We start from the raw sequence: 15056 nt of genomic DNA, 5'->3' as shown, positions 1-15056 counted from the left end.
TTCAACAAATAACAGATATATAAACTAAACGAATATGCTAATAGATAAATGATTAAGGATAGGTTCACGTTAATAGAGTTATATGCTAATAGATGGTAATAAGTTCTATCTTGGTTTTAAATTAATTAATTAAAGAAGCATGAGTCGATTCAAATATGAATTAGTTTAATATTTTATTATTATTGTTTAGTAAGAATAATTAAGTAAATTCAGTAAGAAATCCGGCTGACTCTATCAAAATTTTAATATTTCTTTTATTATAGTTTAGATATATATAGAGATAGAGATAGAGATAGATAAATTATATTTTTTAGTAAAAATAATTAGCCAAAATTTATGTGTAGGGATAAATAAATATCTTAAAATTATTTTGTTTTTGCTTAATACATATCATTATTAGGGCCGAGGAACGTCATATATGTCTTTATCATCCCCTTTGGCTCGCTCAAATCAGCAGAGCAGTATAGTAAAATAAATGGCTAGTATTATTACGTAGACAGCTTTGCTTTTTATTACTCTCACTCTAATCCAGGTTGTTGATATAGCAGATGCCGATGGACGCTACCGAGTATCGTGTTCCTTCTCAGGTCTCTCTCTCTCTCTGTTGATATTTATAAATATATGTATCTTATCTTCTATGTATATCTCTCTCACGCTCGCCCACTCACACACCACTCACCAATCGATATGTTCAATCTTAATCCAATTTCACCTGATGTATTGTTTTAATCTGATTAATTGATTTCATTACAGACATAATATTTACTAAAATGATTTGATTAGTTTAGCGTCTCCGAATTATAAACAATACCGCTTCCAGGCCAGCTGAGTAAAATTAGTATCTCCATTGTTATTCAATGAAATATAATCTAATTAAGGAAGTAGGCCTAATTTACGGTTAATTGTTATGGTTGAGCATGTACATGGAGAAATATGACATCGGAATTTATTAAGTGATTGAATTTCTAATAACATATGCTGGAGGTAGAAAGCAGAATTGTTCGGAATATCTGATGTCAGAATATGAGGGGGCTGTAGTTGTTTGGTATACATAAAACTATTGCTGTATTTCTTAAAGTTAATTGGTTTTTAACATATGTCTTTCCAGAACAGTCTATAGGAAACAAATGTCACTGTTTTGCTTTAAATGATGCATAGTTGTTGAATCTTCGTAATAGTTAAGAGAAAGGTTAAGAGTTGTATCGAGAGAGTTTTAGATGTAGAAACAATTTTATATTTTCTAGAAACAAGATTTTTAGGTTTCCTGCTTTTTAATCTTGTTTTCTATAAGTTGTTTTTCAGAAAAGAGGACCAAACACCTCATTTGTTTTCTGAAAATGATTTTCTTTTTCTAAAACAGAAAACAACTTCTTATTCATATAGCAAACATGCTATCATTCTCCTTGCAGTTACAATTATGATGCTATTTTTTGAGTTATTTGCATTTTTGCATAAGTTGTCTTGTGCGGATGTTCGGAATCTTATTATTGCTTTTATAATTTGTATGCCACTTGCTGATTAATTAATACGTCACCTGCTCAACTCATGACTTGTTTGCTTTGCAAATTTAAATTGCTGGTACAGAATTAAAAAACAAACAAACTTCTTTTGATCTACATAACCCAATTTTGTAAGGGGAAAGGAAATATTGGCTTGTGTTAGATGTGCAGCACAAATTATTAGGAAGAGGTAGGGATATGATATATAAATTGTAAGAAGTTAAATTGTGTTTAATAACGACATTAACATAAAACCGCCATCCCATACTTTTTCGAAGGGGGGAAGTACGATGGATCTCAAACTAGTAAAGAAGATACTCAATCCAATATTAGTGTATAATCATTTTTTATAACCAAGTTTTAACCAAGTCTACGGTGACAAGTGGAGATTACGATACTTAAACTAGGGATAAACCATAAAAATTTAACCTAATGGATTAGCCGACTTAGGTCCCAACCAATTAAGCTTATTATGAATAACCTACGTGTTAAATAAATTCCTAGCTCCACATATTAAATATATAGATATATAGAACATCTATCTTAACATAAAATGTATTGAATTTTTTAATATGTATAATTTTTTTAATGCCCAATGTCGTTCCATATCATTCTACCCATGTTGTAGAAAACTCAATCACGTGTTTTGTAAAAGTGAAAAAACAAGTAGGCACAAAATTACACCACATTCTCGAAGAACACTGCACAAAGAACTTTGAAAACGAATTTGCAAGTGAAGGAGGCTTAAGTAGATTTTTTGGAATGATGAACTCAATATAATTAACCTCGTCTCTTCAACAATTTGAACATTTACCACAAAAAGTTTCTCAACAATGTCACAAGAATATCACAAGAATCTTCAATTTTGTGATCTACACAACTCTAAATTGGGAACAACCATATTGGGGGCATTTGGATGGGGGGATTCAAGAGTAGTTAGCGGGAATGGGAATTCGTTAACCGAACAGCCATGTTTGGATTAGTTTTATGATGAAGTGAAATGGGAATCCAAAACCGTTTACCCAGTTATCTCAAAACCAAGCTTACCCCTGGTATTTAAACCTGTCACTTCATCTTCTCATCAATATTTCTGCATTCATCCTTCTTTCTAAGATATGCAGCTTGTTCATGATTAATTACGCCCTAAATCAACAAATGAACTAGCATTTTTTTTGTCGTATCGTCATCTCTTAAATTTGAAAACACAAAAAAGATGAAGTTTCTCCCCTCTTTAGTCACTGTATGTGTATAATCATTTATATACGAGTTTATAATTACATGTTTATGTTCAACTTTTACACCTGCAATTGCATATAACGTGATCTTAAGATTTTTCAGGAACCTTCAGAATGTTTGGATTTCAGTATGCACATTACTTGTTCGATGAAAGTTCTGTGTATAAATAATATTAAAATGATTTAGTATTTTGTAAAATTTTATGTAGTAACTGATTCAGTTTTAATTGTTATATATTCATGATTTATATAGATTTTTAAAGGTATCTTGTAAATTTAGTTCTTACTAATCCAAAAAAATATATTTGATTAAGATTTCAATTCTGATCCGATTCCCAAACAAACCAAACACCCATTGGTAATGTTATTCCCATATCCGTTTCCATTCCTCCCATTCCCATTCCCGATTCCCATTTACAATCCAAATGCCCCCATTATCTTCACGCGATTGATCTTCTATATGCTGAATTTCTAATGCAATCTCTTCTCCCTTAATTTCTGCATTCTCCAAATGTGATCTAATCAGTTACCAAATATGATTATACGCATGACATGTATATTTCTTACCATTCTTTCACATGGCTTCCTTTTCTTTTCTCAGTTCTTCCGTGTACCCTTTATCTTAACTTTTGAAGTTCATAATGTGTTTTATCTAATTCGTGCAACTTAAGATACACATATAACTTGGTTTGGCAAGGATATACCTAAATTTTATATTGCAAGGAATTAGATACATCCTCAAGAAAATAAATTTCAGCTTTTAAAATATTAACTCCAGATTTTACTTGCGTAGGCATGTCCCAAATGCAAAATTTTTGAAGTTCAGGGTGTGAACTGTTAAATTCAGAAGTTTAAGGGGCAAAAGCAAAACAATCAGAAGTTAAATGGTTGATCATAGAGGGATGGTACTGAATTTCAATTTCCTGAACCTTAAGGGCCTGATTCATATTTTTACGAAATTTTAGGAGCTGACCTACTATTATTGAAAGCTAAGGGCATGTTTGGCTACAACTTAATTTTTTTTTTTAAAAGTTTAGAAAACAAACGAGGTGTTTGGTCCTTTTTATCCTGTAAACAGTTTTTGGAAAACAAGGTTTTAAAAAGACAAAAAAAAACAGAAAACATGAAAATGATGTGTTCAGAATGTGTTATTGTTTTCTAGATCTAAAAGGTTTTTGATAGAATTTCAAGCTTTCACTCCACTTTCACGGAGATTCTAATATCCATCCGTCCAAAGTAAAATGGTGTTTTTTGTTTCTAAAGATTGTTTGGGAATTTATTAAGCACCTCCTAATTTTGAAAACGAAGAAAAACAGTTTTCTGTTAATTTTTTTAAAAAACACAAGTTTGGAAATAAAAACAAAGAACAATACTGAACACCACCAAGTGACTGGTCGGTAATTTTTAAAAAGTTCTGTGACCAAATTTTGAACTTTCAGAAAGTTCCAGGTACTTGAATGTAGTTTCACAAAAACACGCTAAAAAGTAAAAACTGTTGGGCTTCAGCTATAATAACAAAATGGACTGAGTCATGAAATAACAGGCGGTTGGGTTGAACAATCAAGAGGGTCGCAAACATGGACTGGGGTGAAAGGATTTCAACAGCGGCTACAACAACATTAACCAATGAATGTACTTCCACTAGGATTATCTTGTAAAAAATCCATTTGCAGTTTCAGAAGTCCTTTATTGTTATAATTTATATAGTAATTACCACCTTTGGATTGATGGCCCTTTTAAGTTTATTATTATTTCTTACAAAAATATTTTGTGATGGTGCAATCAGCAAAGAATACGGTCTTCGCGGCGCCTAGGCGCAAAGCGCAGGTCAAGTGCCTAAATATGTGTGAACCGCAGAGACTTTAAACAAGCGCGCAAAAAAGCGTGAAGCGCTAAAAAAAGCGCGCTTTATTAAAACTTTGACAAGAAACAGGGTTTTTTATTGGACCAGTTATGGCTCAAAATACATAGCCCAATATAATAATAAAACTTTAAAGCCGAACATAATATAAAAGATGGCTGCCGCTTTAAAAAGGAAAAGAAAACCTTAATCCAGACTGTAGCTATTAGTTCATCTGCAATTTCTGTGGGAATAAAACAGCAGGAGGAGTATTCAGAGCCAAAGAACATATAATTGGAGGTCGAGGAAATGCGAAAGGCTGTCCACATGCTCCATCAGATGTAAGGAAGGAGATTAAAGAGTACTTGGAAGACAAGAAGCAGGCCAAAGAGGATCAGAATACCTTTTAATATTCTGGAAGAAGGTGATGAAGACTTAAATTTAGAGGAAATTGAAATTCTGAACAAGAGCATCAAAAAAATATCTAGTACCTCAACTTCAAAACATTAAATGAAGGGGGCACTTGATTTATTGTCGAAGCCTCATCCTGGAAAAATGGTGCAAAAGTGCAAGGGACAGACAAAGTGAATATAGTGCTGTTAAGAAAGAATCAAGGGCCAGGGCTTGTACAACTTTTTCAAGATGTATGTATGACGCATCAGACTCTCGCATCAGCCTGGAATTACTTTTTTAAAAATCTTGACTCTTAAGTCTGTCTCTGTTAAAGAAGGAAATTCAGAGCTGTGTAGATTAGGTATTCTCCAAAGCCTCATTTTAAAAGTCATCACAGATTCCTTTCCCGGACCTAAAAAACGTCCAAAACCAGAGATTAGTAAGACAACTGCTTTTATCAGAAGCTGGGAAAGATGCTTCCGCGGGAAAAAGAATTACAAATTGTAACTTTTGCTGAATTTTCACAACTATGTGGAAACCATGATATTACAACTATTTGAACAAAAATAATTCTAACTTTAACTAAATTTAAAAAAAAAATCTAGTTGATTATTATTACTTACAATTAATTTACAAATTCAATTTTTTTAACCAAAGACTTGTTAGCTTTTTCCCACATCAGTTTGTCAGGAATTTCCCCTATAACAGGTTCTGTTGGTTTGGAAGTGCAGAACTGATCCTTTATATGCACACTCAATCCAGGTTATTTGGGGGTGGGGGAAGGGGGGTTTGTACTACTGAGGAATCATCGTCTCTGTTCGTTATATATATTGTTCATGATTTGTATATGCTGCCAAACAATAGAATGTTTATTCTGCTTACTTCATAGAAACTCTCAGGTAATAGATCAAGTATTAATGAGAAATATATCAAGTATTAACGAGTGCTGTGAGTTATTGGTGTCAACTAGGAACCTGTTAGTTACTTGTATTGTTTTTTCTGTTATTCTTTCTGTGCAACGTCTAATGTTTTATGCGACACTGTTTTTAAATATTTTTCGTTTCCATTTCTTATCTATGTTGTGCTGTTATTGACATAATACAAAATGTGAGATTGCAGTTTTCTGGGATGAGCCTTTCCAGAAATCTAATGTTGGCGTATCAAAGCTTAGGTGTGGTTTATGGAGACTTGAGCACTTCTCCTCTTTATGTGTATAGGAGTACATTTACTGGAAAGCTTCATACACATCAAAATCCAGATGCAATATTTGGTGCATTCTCATTAATCTTTTGGACCCTTACATTGATCCCTTTGCTCAAGTATGTCATCATCGTATTAAGTTCTGATGATAATGGTGAAGGTTCGTTGACAATGAGACACTTATATACTACCTACCAATTTGTGCAAAACTTTAAATTTGACAAAATATTTTGACTCATGGTAGGTGGGACTTTTGCTCTTTACTCTTTGCTTTGTAGACATGCAAAATTTAGTTTACTTCCCAACCAACAAGCAGCTGATGAGGAGTTGTCTGCATACAAATATGGCCCCCCAGGCCAGTATCCGTCCTCTTCGCCACTCAAAAGATTTATTGAAAAACATAGAAAGTCACGTATAGCACTTCTTATAGTGGTATTGCTAGGGGCTTGCATGGTTATTGGTGATGGTGTGCTCACTCCTGTTATATCTGGTAAAGTGATCTGATAGATCTGGTTATGCTTGAAAAATATCTAGTACTCCCTCCGTTTAAAAAATAGTAGTCCACTTCTGAAAAAAAATTGTTTCAAATTAATTGTCCAGTTCAACTTTCAATCTTGTTAAACGACTTTCCAAGACTACCCTCTCGTTTATGTTTACAAAATCTACTCTATTTCATAAATCTAGTTTATATTTCCAAGATCAACTCTATTCCACATACTATATTCACTTCATGCAATAAATATTAGTACAAATTAAATTTTCCTATGAACGTTAAATTTTCTTAATGTGCTTAATTTTTTGAAAGTGGACTATTATTTTGAAACGGAGGGAGTATTATTAATTCCGAGGTTTGATATGATGATGTCTTATGCTTATGATATATTCGATTAAGCATTACAACACACAAACGTTAAATCCTTAATTCTATGTTTTATCATCTTCATGGGATTTTAGTATTTGACTTTCTTTTCTTTAATGCAGTTTTATCATCAGTATCAGGACTTGAAGCTGCCAGCAATTTTACTCAAGGTAACTAGTTGGATCACATAGTCATTTTTTTTCAGTTTTCCATTATTCATTTAGATAATAGATTATACTTCTTAAATTTAAGAGGGTGCTGACTTAGGTTATCAGTGTACTAGATTAGCCCAAGTCTTATTAATTTTCTTCCTTGACAGGCGAAGTTCTACTTATTGCTTGTGTCATACTGGTTAGCCTATTTGCATTGCAGCACGCTGGTACACATAGGTTAGCTTTTGCATTTGCACCGATTGTTCTTATATGGCTAGTATCAATATTTTCCATTGGGTTATACAACATCATACATTGGAATCCGAAGATTGTCTCTGCAATTTCTCCGCATTATATTATTACCTTCTTTAAAGAGACTGGTACAGATGGGTGGATATCACTTGGAGGAATCCTTCTTTCCATAACAGGTACATGAAATGTCATGAATCTTTATTATGCTTTTCTAATGAATATTGTGGAGTTAGCTTTTATACTTCTAGCTCCTTGCTAGGTACATTTATAGTCATATACAAGAGTTCAGCTTGTGATTGGTGTTGAAAATAATATATTGTTAATGACCCATTAAGCAACCCTTGGTAACAATGAATGCAAATCAACCGAATTTATTTTTGATTGGTTTTGAAACAAAGGAAAAAAACGAAGAAGTATTTAGGATTATGTCCTACTAAGTGTTGACTTTTTGTACAGGTACCGAAGCCATGTTTGCGGATCTTGGTCATTTCACAGCCATGTCAATAAGGGTAAGTTTGGACTTGTGTTATTACTTGATGTTTGTATGTGTAGATTAATAATGCTTTATATTGTGCATTTGGGTTTCGTAGATCCGTACTGTCCTCCATGATCTCTAAATCTAAAAATTGAGTAGATTTTATGTTCGAGTTTGTGCCCGTGCTGTGTATATAGTTTCCTCTCTTTTTTTAAAGTATGTGGAAGAAAAACTTTTATATTGTCAAACATACAAAATGTTTTTTAACACTAATGATGATATGCTAGACGCTATAATCAAGTTTACTAATGAAATTTATTAATTATACCTTGATAACCATTCTAAATTCTTTGTGTGGTGCAGCTTGCGTTTATAACTGTTGTATACCCTTGCCTGATTGTTCAATACATGGGCCAGGCGGCTTTTTTGTCTAAAAACATATCTTCTATTCCCAACAGTTTTTATGACTCCATACCTGGTTGGTAAAGATTCTCCTTCATTAATATGGTTTTTACCATTCTCTGTGTAACACAATTCATGGTCCATGACCTACGATCCATGCTAATTGTGCAGATCCTGTATTTTGGCCTGTCTTTATCATCGCAACTCTAGCAGCCATTGTTGCCAGTCAGGCCATCATCACTGCTACCTTCTCTATTGTTAAGCAATGCCATGCTCTTGGTTGCTTTCCCAGGATCAAAGTTGTTCATACCTCAAAACATATTTTTGGGCAGATCTACATTCCAGAAATAAATTGGATTCTGATGATTCTTACTCTTGCTGTAGCTGTCGGGTTCCAAGACACTACACTAATAGGAAATGCATATGGTGAGACCCTTATTTAATGATCTCTCTCCCAAAGTTTGTGTATTTCAAGTGCAGTCCATTAAGATTCCTGATGTAGCTTTGTGTAAAAATATTGGATTAGTGACCGGTGATAACATATTATATAGTGCATATTCTTACAGTATGCATACAGTAGCCCAGTTGACACTACAAGTACCAATTAATATTTTGATTTATGTATTTATCTCCCTTTGTCTTGTAAAATAATAAATATAGTTTATATTTTCTTCTAAGCTTTTCATGACACTTATATCTTAACTGGATATTTGCCTATGGATTATCCTTCTCACATGTGGCTGTTGGTTGCAGGCCTTGCTTGCATGACAGTTATGTTTATCACAACTTTTCTCATGGCACTCGTCATAATATTTGTCTGGCAGAGAAGCATTTTTATGGCTTCAGCCTTCCTTATATTTTTTTGGTTCATCGAGGGTATTTACCTGTCATCCGCCATCATCAAAATCCCTCAGGGAGGATGGATCTCCCTATTGCTTTCATGCATCTTTCTATTTGTCATGTTTGTCTGGCACTATGGAACTCGCAGAAAGTACAACTTCGATCTTCACAACAAAGTGTCTCTAAAATGGCTTCTCGGTCTAGGCCCCAGCCTTGGTATTGTCCGTGTGCCTGGAATAGGACTTGTATACTCAGAATTGGCAACAGGAGTTCCTGCAATATTCTCACACTTTGTGACAAATCTCCCCGCTTTTCACAATGTTTTAGTTTTTGTCTGCGTAAAGTCTGTTCCAGTACCGTTTGTCTCACCCGAAGAACGATTTCTTATTGGCCGTATCTGTCCAAGACCATATCGTATGTATCGGTGCATTGTCAGATATGGTTACAAGGATATCCAGCGAGATGATGGGAACTTTGAAGATTTGATTATACAGAGTATAGCAGAATTTATTCAGATGGAAGCAGTTGAACCACAGCTCTCGAGTTCTGAGAATACATCGCTTGATGGGAGGATGGCAGTTATAAGCACGAGGACAGCTCAATCAGGCTCAAGCTTGATAGTATCTGCCCAAGAGAGTTCCAGTACCAGTAATTCCATCAAGAGCAGCAAATCTTTAACCTTGCAGAGTTTGCGATCTGCTTATGTGGATGAGAACCCACGGTCAAAGACACATCAAGTCAGGTTTCAGCTTCCGTCAACTCCTGGACTAAACCCGTCAGTTGGGGAAGAGCTTCTGGATCTGATACAGGCAAAGGAGGCTGGGGTTGCATATATAATGGGTCATTCTTATGTGAAGGCCAGGAGATCTTCCTCTTTCTTAAAAAAGGTTGTAATTGATATTGGATATTCATTTCTTCGCAAGAATTGCAGAGGGCCATCAGTTGCACTTAATATTCCTCACATCAGCCTTATTGAAGTTGGCATGATATATTATGTCTGAAGTGTTTGGCAATTGGATTATAAGTTCTTTAGCACTTTGCTTCAAGTGCATTAAAGTTTATCTGGCTTGATGTCGAAAGGAAGACGATGATCTGCAAGATATTGGTTTGGGTCTCACAAATTCTGAAAGATGATTTAAACTCTGGCTTCATGATAAAGTTATTATGATATGTATATATACACATTTAAAATTGTTCTCTGTATATTAGGAGATGTGGAAGATACCATGGAAGACTTTAGTCATGTGGATCTTTTCAATTTTAATTCTGTTGCATCTTCAGGTCATTGTTCGCTTTGACATTCTAAGAAGATATGGGAGTTTCAGTGACCAAACCAAATGTTTTGAATCCTTGATCTTTGAGTATGCTGCTGTGATTGAACTAATATTGGATGCTTTCTTTTTCATCAGTTTATATTGGCACTTTTCCTTGTGCACAACTATTGAACATCCAGATAGTTGTTAGGAATTGCCTATACCGTACTAGGAGCCAAGTTTCCACGTTCACAAACACACACACACACAGACACTGCAATTACTAATGCAAACATAATCAAATATATTGATGGGTTTTGGTCAGTATCTTCTTGTACCTCAGCTCCATCAAGTATGTACATACATGAAATAACAGACAATACTTGGGTGAATAGTCAAGAGACTATAGAAGCACATATAAAAATACAACAAAATATATACTAACAATATTGTTGCCCAAGGTGGATCAACCGCCAGAACAACATTGAGGACTTCCCTTTTGTTTTTTGTTACGAAGACATAAACAATCTAATTAAGTGGTGGTTTACCAACACTAACCTAAATATAAAACGTCATAGTGTTTGCCTGTGCTTATAATGAAGTAAACACAAACTAGAAGAAGACGAGTGAATTGCGAAAAACAAACGGAGGATGACGAAATATGCTTACTACAGAATAGTTATGGCGCTGATGGTGTTTATTAGCGCACAAGCTGAGCAAGAGGACAGGTCGTGCATAAACAAGCTTGTTCCTTGCCTGAACTATCTCAATGGGACAGGGAATCCACCGGATGATTGCTGTGATCCCTTGAAATCGGTGATAAAGTCGAATCCAGAATGTGTGTGTAGTTTGATAACCAATCAGGTGGCCAAGCAAGCAAAGGAGGCTGGCATTGATTTTAATGAAGCCCAGCAATTGCCTGCTAGATGTGGACAGCGTGTCAATCCCATTTCCTGCCTTACTGATTCAGGTACTGTGCCTTGAGGAAATCCCGGAACTTATTAACTAATGTCTATAAAAGTATATATTATGTTACGCTATTCAACAACACAAACATAAAATTGACAAATATACAACAATGTGGACTTAAAAATAACATGTGATACTGTGCTGTGCATGTCGGCAACAACTGAAATGCATCTATCAAGTATGTCGTTTTGGACAAAGCAAACAGAAGTAAAAGTAGTGTAATACTTAACAAAGGCTTTCATGTATGATAAACAGGTGGATCTTCTTCTGGATCGAAAAAGCGAAATGAAAGAATGGTGTTGATGCTTGCCACTTATATATATACACTATTGAGCATAATTTAGACGCCCTTCTCCTTTGCTCTCTACCTGTCGTCTGTCTCGCAAAGTTATTATTTTCACTTGTTTGCGGTTTTATTGGCAAACATTATTATATGAGAAATCTTGTTCAGAATTACACAGTACATAATCATAAGCTTCGAGGACTGGAAGTCGACTAGATAGAGGGTCTAAATCTATTCTACTTATAATTTTACTAAATCATAGTAGTTAGTTAAGAATTATCAAGCTGAGAGTCCGACTGAAACGGCTTAGCTCGTACACTATTTGGTCCTTTCTTATAGTGGCGATGCAGCGGTGAACATGCAACGTTAAATTCCAAGTAGATGAATGCAAATCCAAAGTAAAAACATAAGACCATGTCATGCCCAATTGCCACCTATTTTGCCATGTCATTACATATAGCCAATAATAATAATATTAATACTAATAATGCATAGGCTCCCTCGAAAACTCAGGTAATCAAGTTCTAATCATCTTTCAAAATCCAGATTCCTTTCTTCCACGATAAGTTTATTCAATATCATCATTTCATAATAATCCAAAAACACTGCTTAAACCCTCTTACGGACACTACAAGAAAGCAAGCACCGACTCTGCATATCATTTCTTTGCAACTTCTTGTTAGAAAATTAGGATTTTAGAGCTTAATTTAATTATGTTCTTGATGTTAATCCTAAAATCTAATGATTGGAAATTGTTCAATGATATTTGAACTTAAATTTTCATGTATGGTTTTAAGAATTTTCTTAATGAAATCCATATGAAATGAGAGTTGAAAGTAGCTTGGAAAAGCTTGGAAAAATTTGAGAATGTTTGTCCCACATTGAAATAAATAAAGGAGGGTGTGTGCTTTATATGGTATTACCCACATGAGTAGTATACAACTACTAAGGTGTGTGATGGTCCATTGTGTTGTTGTGTGCTTCACACACCGCACCGCACCGGACCGGGTCGGGTCGAAGGGCGATTTGGGCGAATGTCTCGGTGTCTCGCGTACGCGAGGCGACCTGGGCGAGGATTTTATTTATTTGAGAATTATTTTAATTCGAATTTATTTATCGGTGACTGGATTATTGGGCTGGGTACTCTGAAATAGGCTAAGTCACTTTGTTAGTGGGCTTAGTCTAAATATATTGAACCTGTTCTGAACTTAAGAACTGATGAATAAAATCAGAACTTAACAAGTTCTGATATCAGAATCAGAACTTAAGTACTGATGAATCAAATCAGAACTTAATTTAAGTTCTGATAATAATGTGGGTGTTAATGTGAAAAGCTGTTACAAATAATTTAAATTCAAAAGCTGTTCAGTTTTGATTTTTTCATTAATGAATTCAAAATCTGATCAGTTTTGATTTTTTCATTAATGAAGCAGTTTAATTCAGACATTAAGTGTGTGGACAGTTTCATTTTTCCTCTCCTATAAATAGAGGCTAAACTGAATGAATAAATAAGAACACACTACATTCTCTTCTCTTCTCTTCAACCTCTCTGCATTTCTCTCCCACAAGTCCTGAAGTGCTGATATTTTCCGGCAACTGAGGTGCTGGTCGAAGTGGAGCTTTTGTTGCTGCTGTTAACATAAACTCCGAGCTGTTTTATCCTGGTGGAGATATTGTGCGCATCCCAAACGCAGCAGGTAGGGGCAATATTCTCTTCAAGAGCAGCCAGGACTTCGAGCAAGGCCTGGTGACTCAGCTGTGATCATTTTTCTTGGCATTTTGTATCTGTGAACCTGTATTTCATTCACTGTTAAAAGCTATGGTTTCGGGTACATCTTTCTTTCTCTCTACGTTATTTCAGTTACTGATTTTGTTTACCTGCATATTTTATTTTGTTAACTGTGGTCTTGGCCTAAACTTGTTAAATTCTTTATACACTTGCTTCTATGTTGCTATATTTGTTAGTGAGATTTACAACATTCTTGAAGAGAATATTGGTTATATAGAATTTAGCATAATGGTTAACGAAAGTGAGGTTATCGTTGGTGGTGGTAGCAGTTCGGGTGCAACTGCTGGGGCCATTGATTGGACCACCTATAGTTTCTCACAAGCTGTTGAACTAACCGGTTTACCGGAGAAATTCAACGGTGGCATTGGCTTTTCTCGCTGGCAGAAAAGGATGAAGTTGTGGTTGACTATAAAGGGTCTGTGGCCGGTTGTGGAATATGAGAAACCAGTAGTGGATCAAGAGAAGGCTGACACAGTTAAGGATTTTACGAAGTGGGCTGAGAAGGATGGAGTGGCTAGAGCGGCCATTCTGGCGGCACTAACAAACACTTTGTTTGATGTCTATTCTTCTGATGCCTACTCTGCAAAACTCTTATGGGAGAAGCTGGACCAGACACATAATACTGACTCACAAGGTCTAGAAAAGTATTCTGTGGCAAGGTTCCTCGAGTTCAAGCTGGTGGACAATAAGTCCATGACTGAGCAGGTGCATGAGTTCGAGATGATAGTGCATACTTTGAAGGAGTCTGGAATGAATCTCCCGGAGAAGTTCAAGGTGATGAGTGTGATTGAAAAACTCCCGAAGTCTTGGGAAGAGTTCTCTCTCTCCCTGAAAAGACAGAAAGGAGAGATCACCTGGACCAACCTTATGCTGGACATCTCGGTGCAAGAACAACACAAGTCCAAACAGGGACATGTGATGCCAACTGAACACGGTACCTCGAAGGTAAACATAGCAACTGTAGGAAAAAAGAGGAAGGCTTTTGCTAAGAAAGCTAATAGTAATAAACCTAAGAGTGACAAGGACAAGGCCAAGAAACCCAAGGCAAACAAACCATGCTGGTCTTGTGGGCAGGTTGAGCACTGGAGTAAGGACTGCCCTACGAAGAAAGCGAAGAAAACCGAGGTAGCGCAAGCAAATGTTGTGCTTGGAACCGCAAGTGGGCCTGTAGTGAACATGGTTGTTGGTGAGGCTACGGCTTCTGAAACCGACGTTGACCGGTATGTATCCTACAACCCTGTGATATTTTCTACCTATCTGTCAAATGAATGGTTGATAGATACTGGAGCTAATGTACATATTTGTGCTGATATTAGTTTATTTGTATCTTATCAACAGAGTCATAGCCTGACTGTGAAGATGGGGAATGCTAGTGTTGCTCAAGTACATGGAGTTGGAAACGTGGATCTGAAGTTCCCTTCAGGACGTATTCTATCTCTGACGAGAGTGCATCATGTTCCCAACATGCGTAGAAATATAATAAGTGGAAGCTATTTAGTTTCTAGTGATTTTGAAATTTCGTTCAAGTGTAATAAAGTAGTTCTTATTCACACTGGTACATTCTTTGGCAAGGGTTACTTGTCAAATGGTTTATTTGTTATTAATGCGGATCCCG

The 15056-nt window shown here is 35.5% G+C and overlaps 2 protein-coding genes across 2 annotated transcripts; both read left to right on the top strand.

Moving 5' to 3' along the window:
* Positions 1–424: 424 nt before the first annotated feature.
* Positions 425–10570, top strand: LOC141712940 (potassium transporter 4-like). The gene is made up of 9 exons (XM_074516071.1): positions 425–587; positions 6087–6327; positions 6412–6657; positions 7149–7196; positions 7346–7606; positions 7887–7939; positions 8269–8383; positions 8479–8733; positions 9061–10570. The coding sequence occupies exons 1-9, from the start codon at positions 549–551 to the stop codon at positions 10146–10148; spliced, it is 2346 nt and encodes a 781-aa protein (XP_074372172.1). The 5' UTR covers positions 425–548; the 3' UTR covers positions 10149–10570.
* A 511-nt stretch (positions 10571–11081) lies between these two features.
* Positions 11082–11713, top strand: LOC141714724 (non-specific lipid transfer protein GPI-anchored 30-like). The gene is made up of 2 exons (XM_074518225.1): positions 11082–11370; positions 11625–11713. Exons 1-2 carry the CDS (start codon positions 11082–11084, stop codon positions 11711–11713), a joined length of 378 nt encoding a protein of 125 aa, XP_074374326.1.
* The last annotated feature ends 3343 nt before the right edge of the window (positions 11714–15056 follow it).

This window comes from Apium graveolens, chromosome 3, assembly GCF_009905375.1.
Source record: "Apium graveolens cultivar Ventura chromosome 3, ASM990537v1, whole genome shotgun sequence".
NCBI classification, from domain to species: domain Eukaryota; kingdom Viridiplantae; phylum Streptophyta; class Magnoliopsida; order Apiales; family Apiaceae; genus Apium; species Apium graveolens.
Note: the sequence above shows the minus strand (reverse complement) of the source record. Positions and strands in the feature narration are given on the sequence as shown.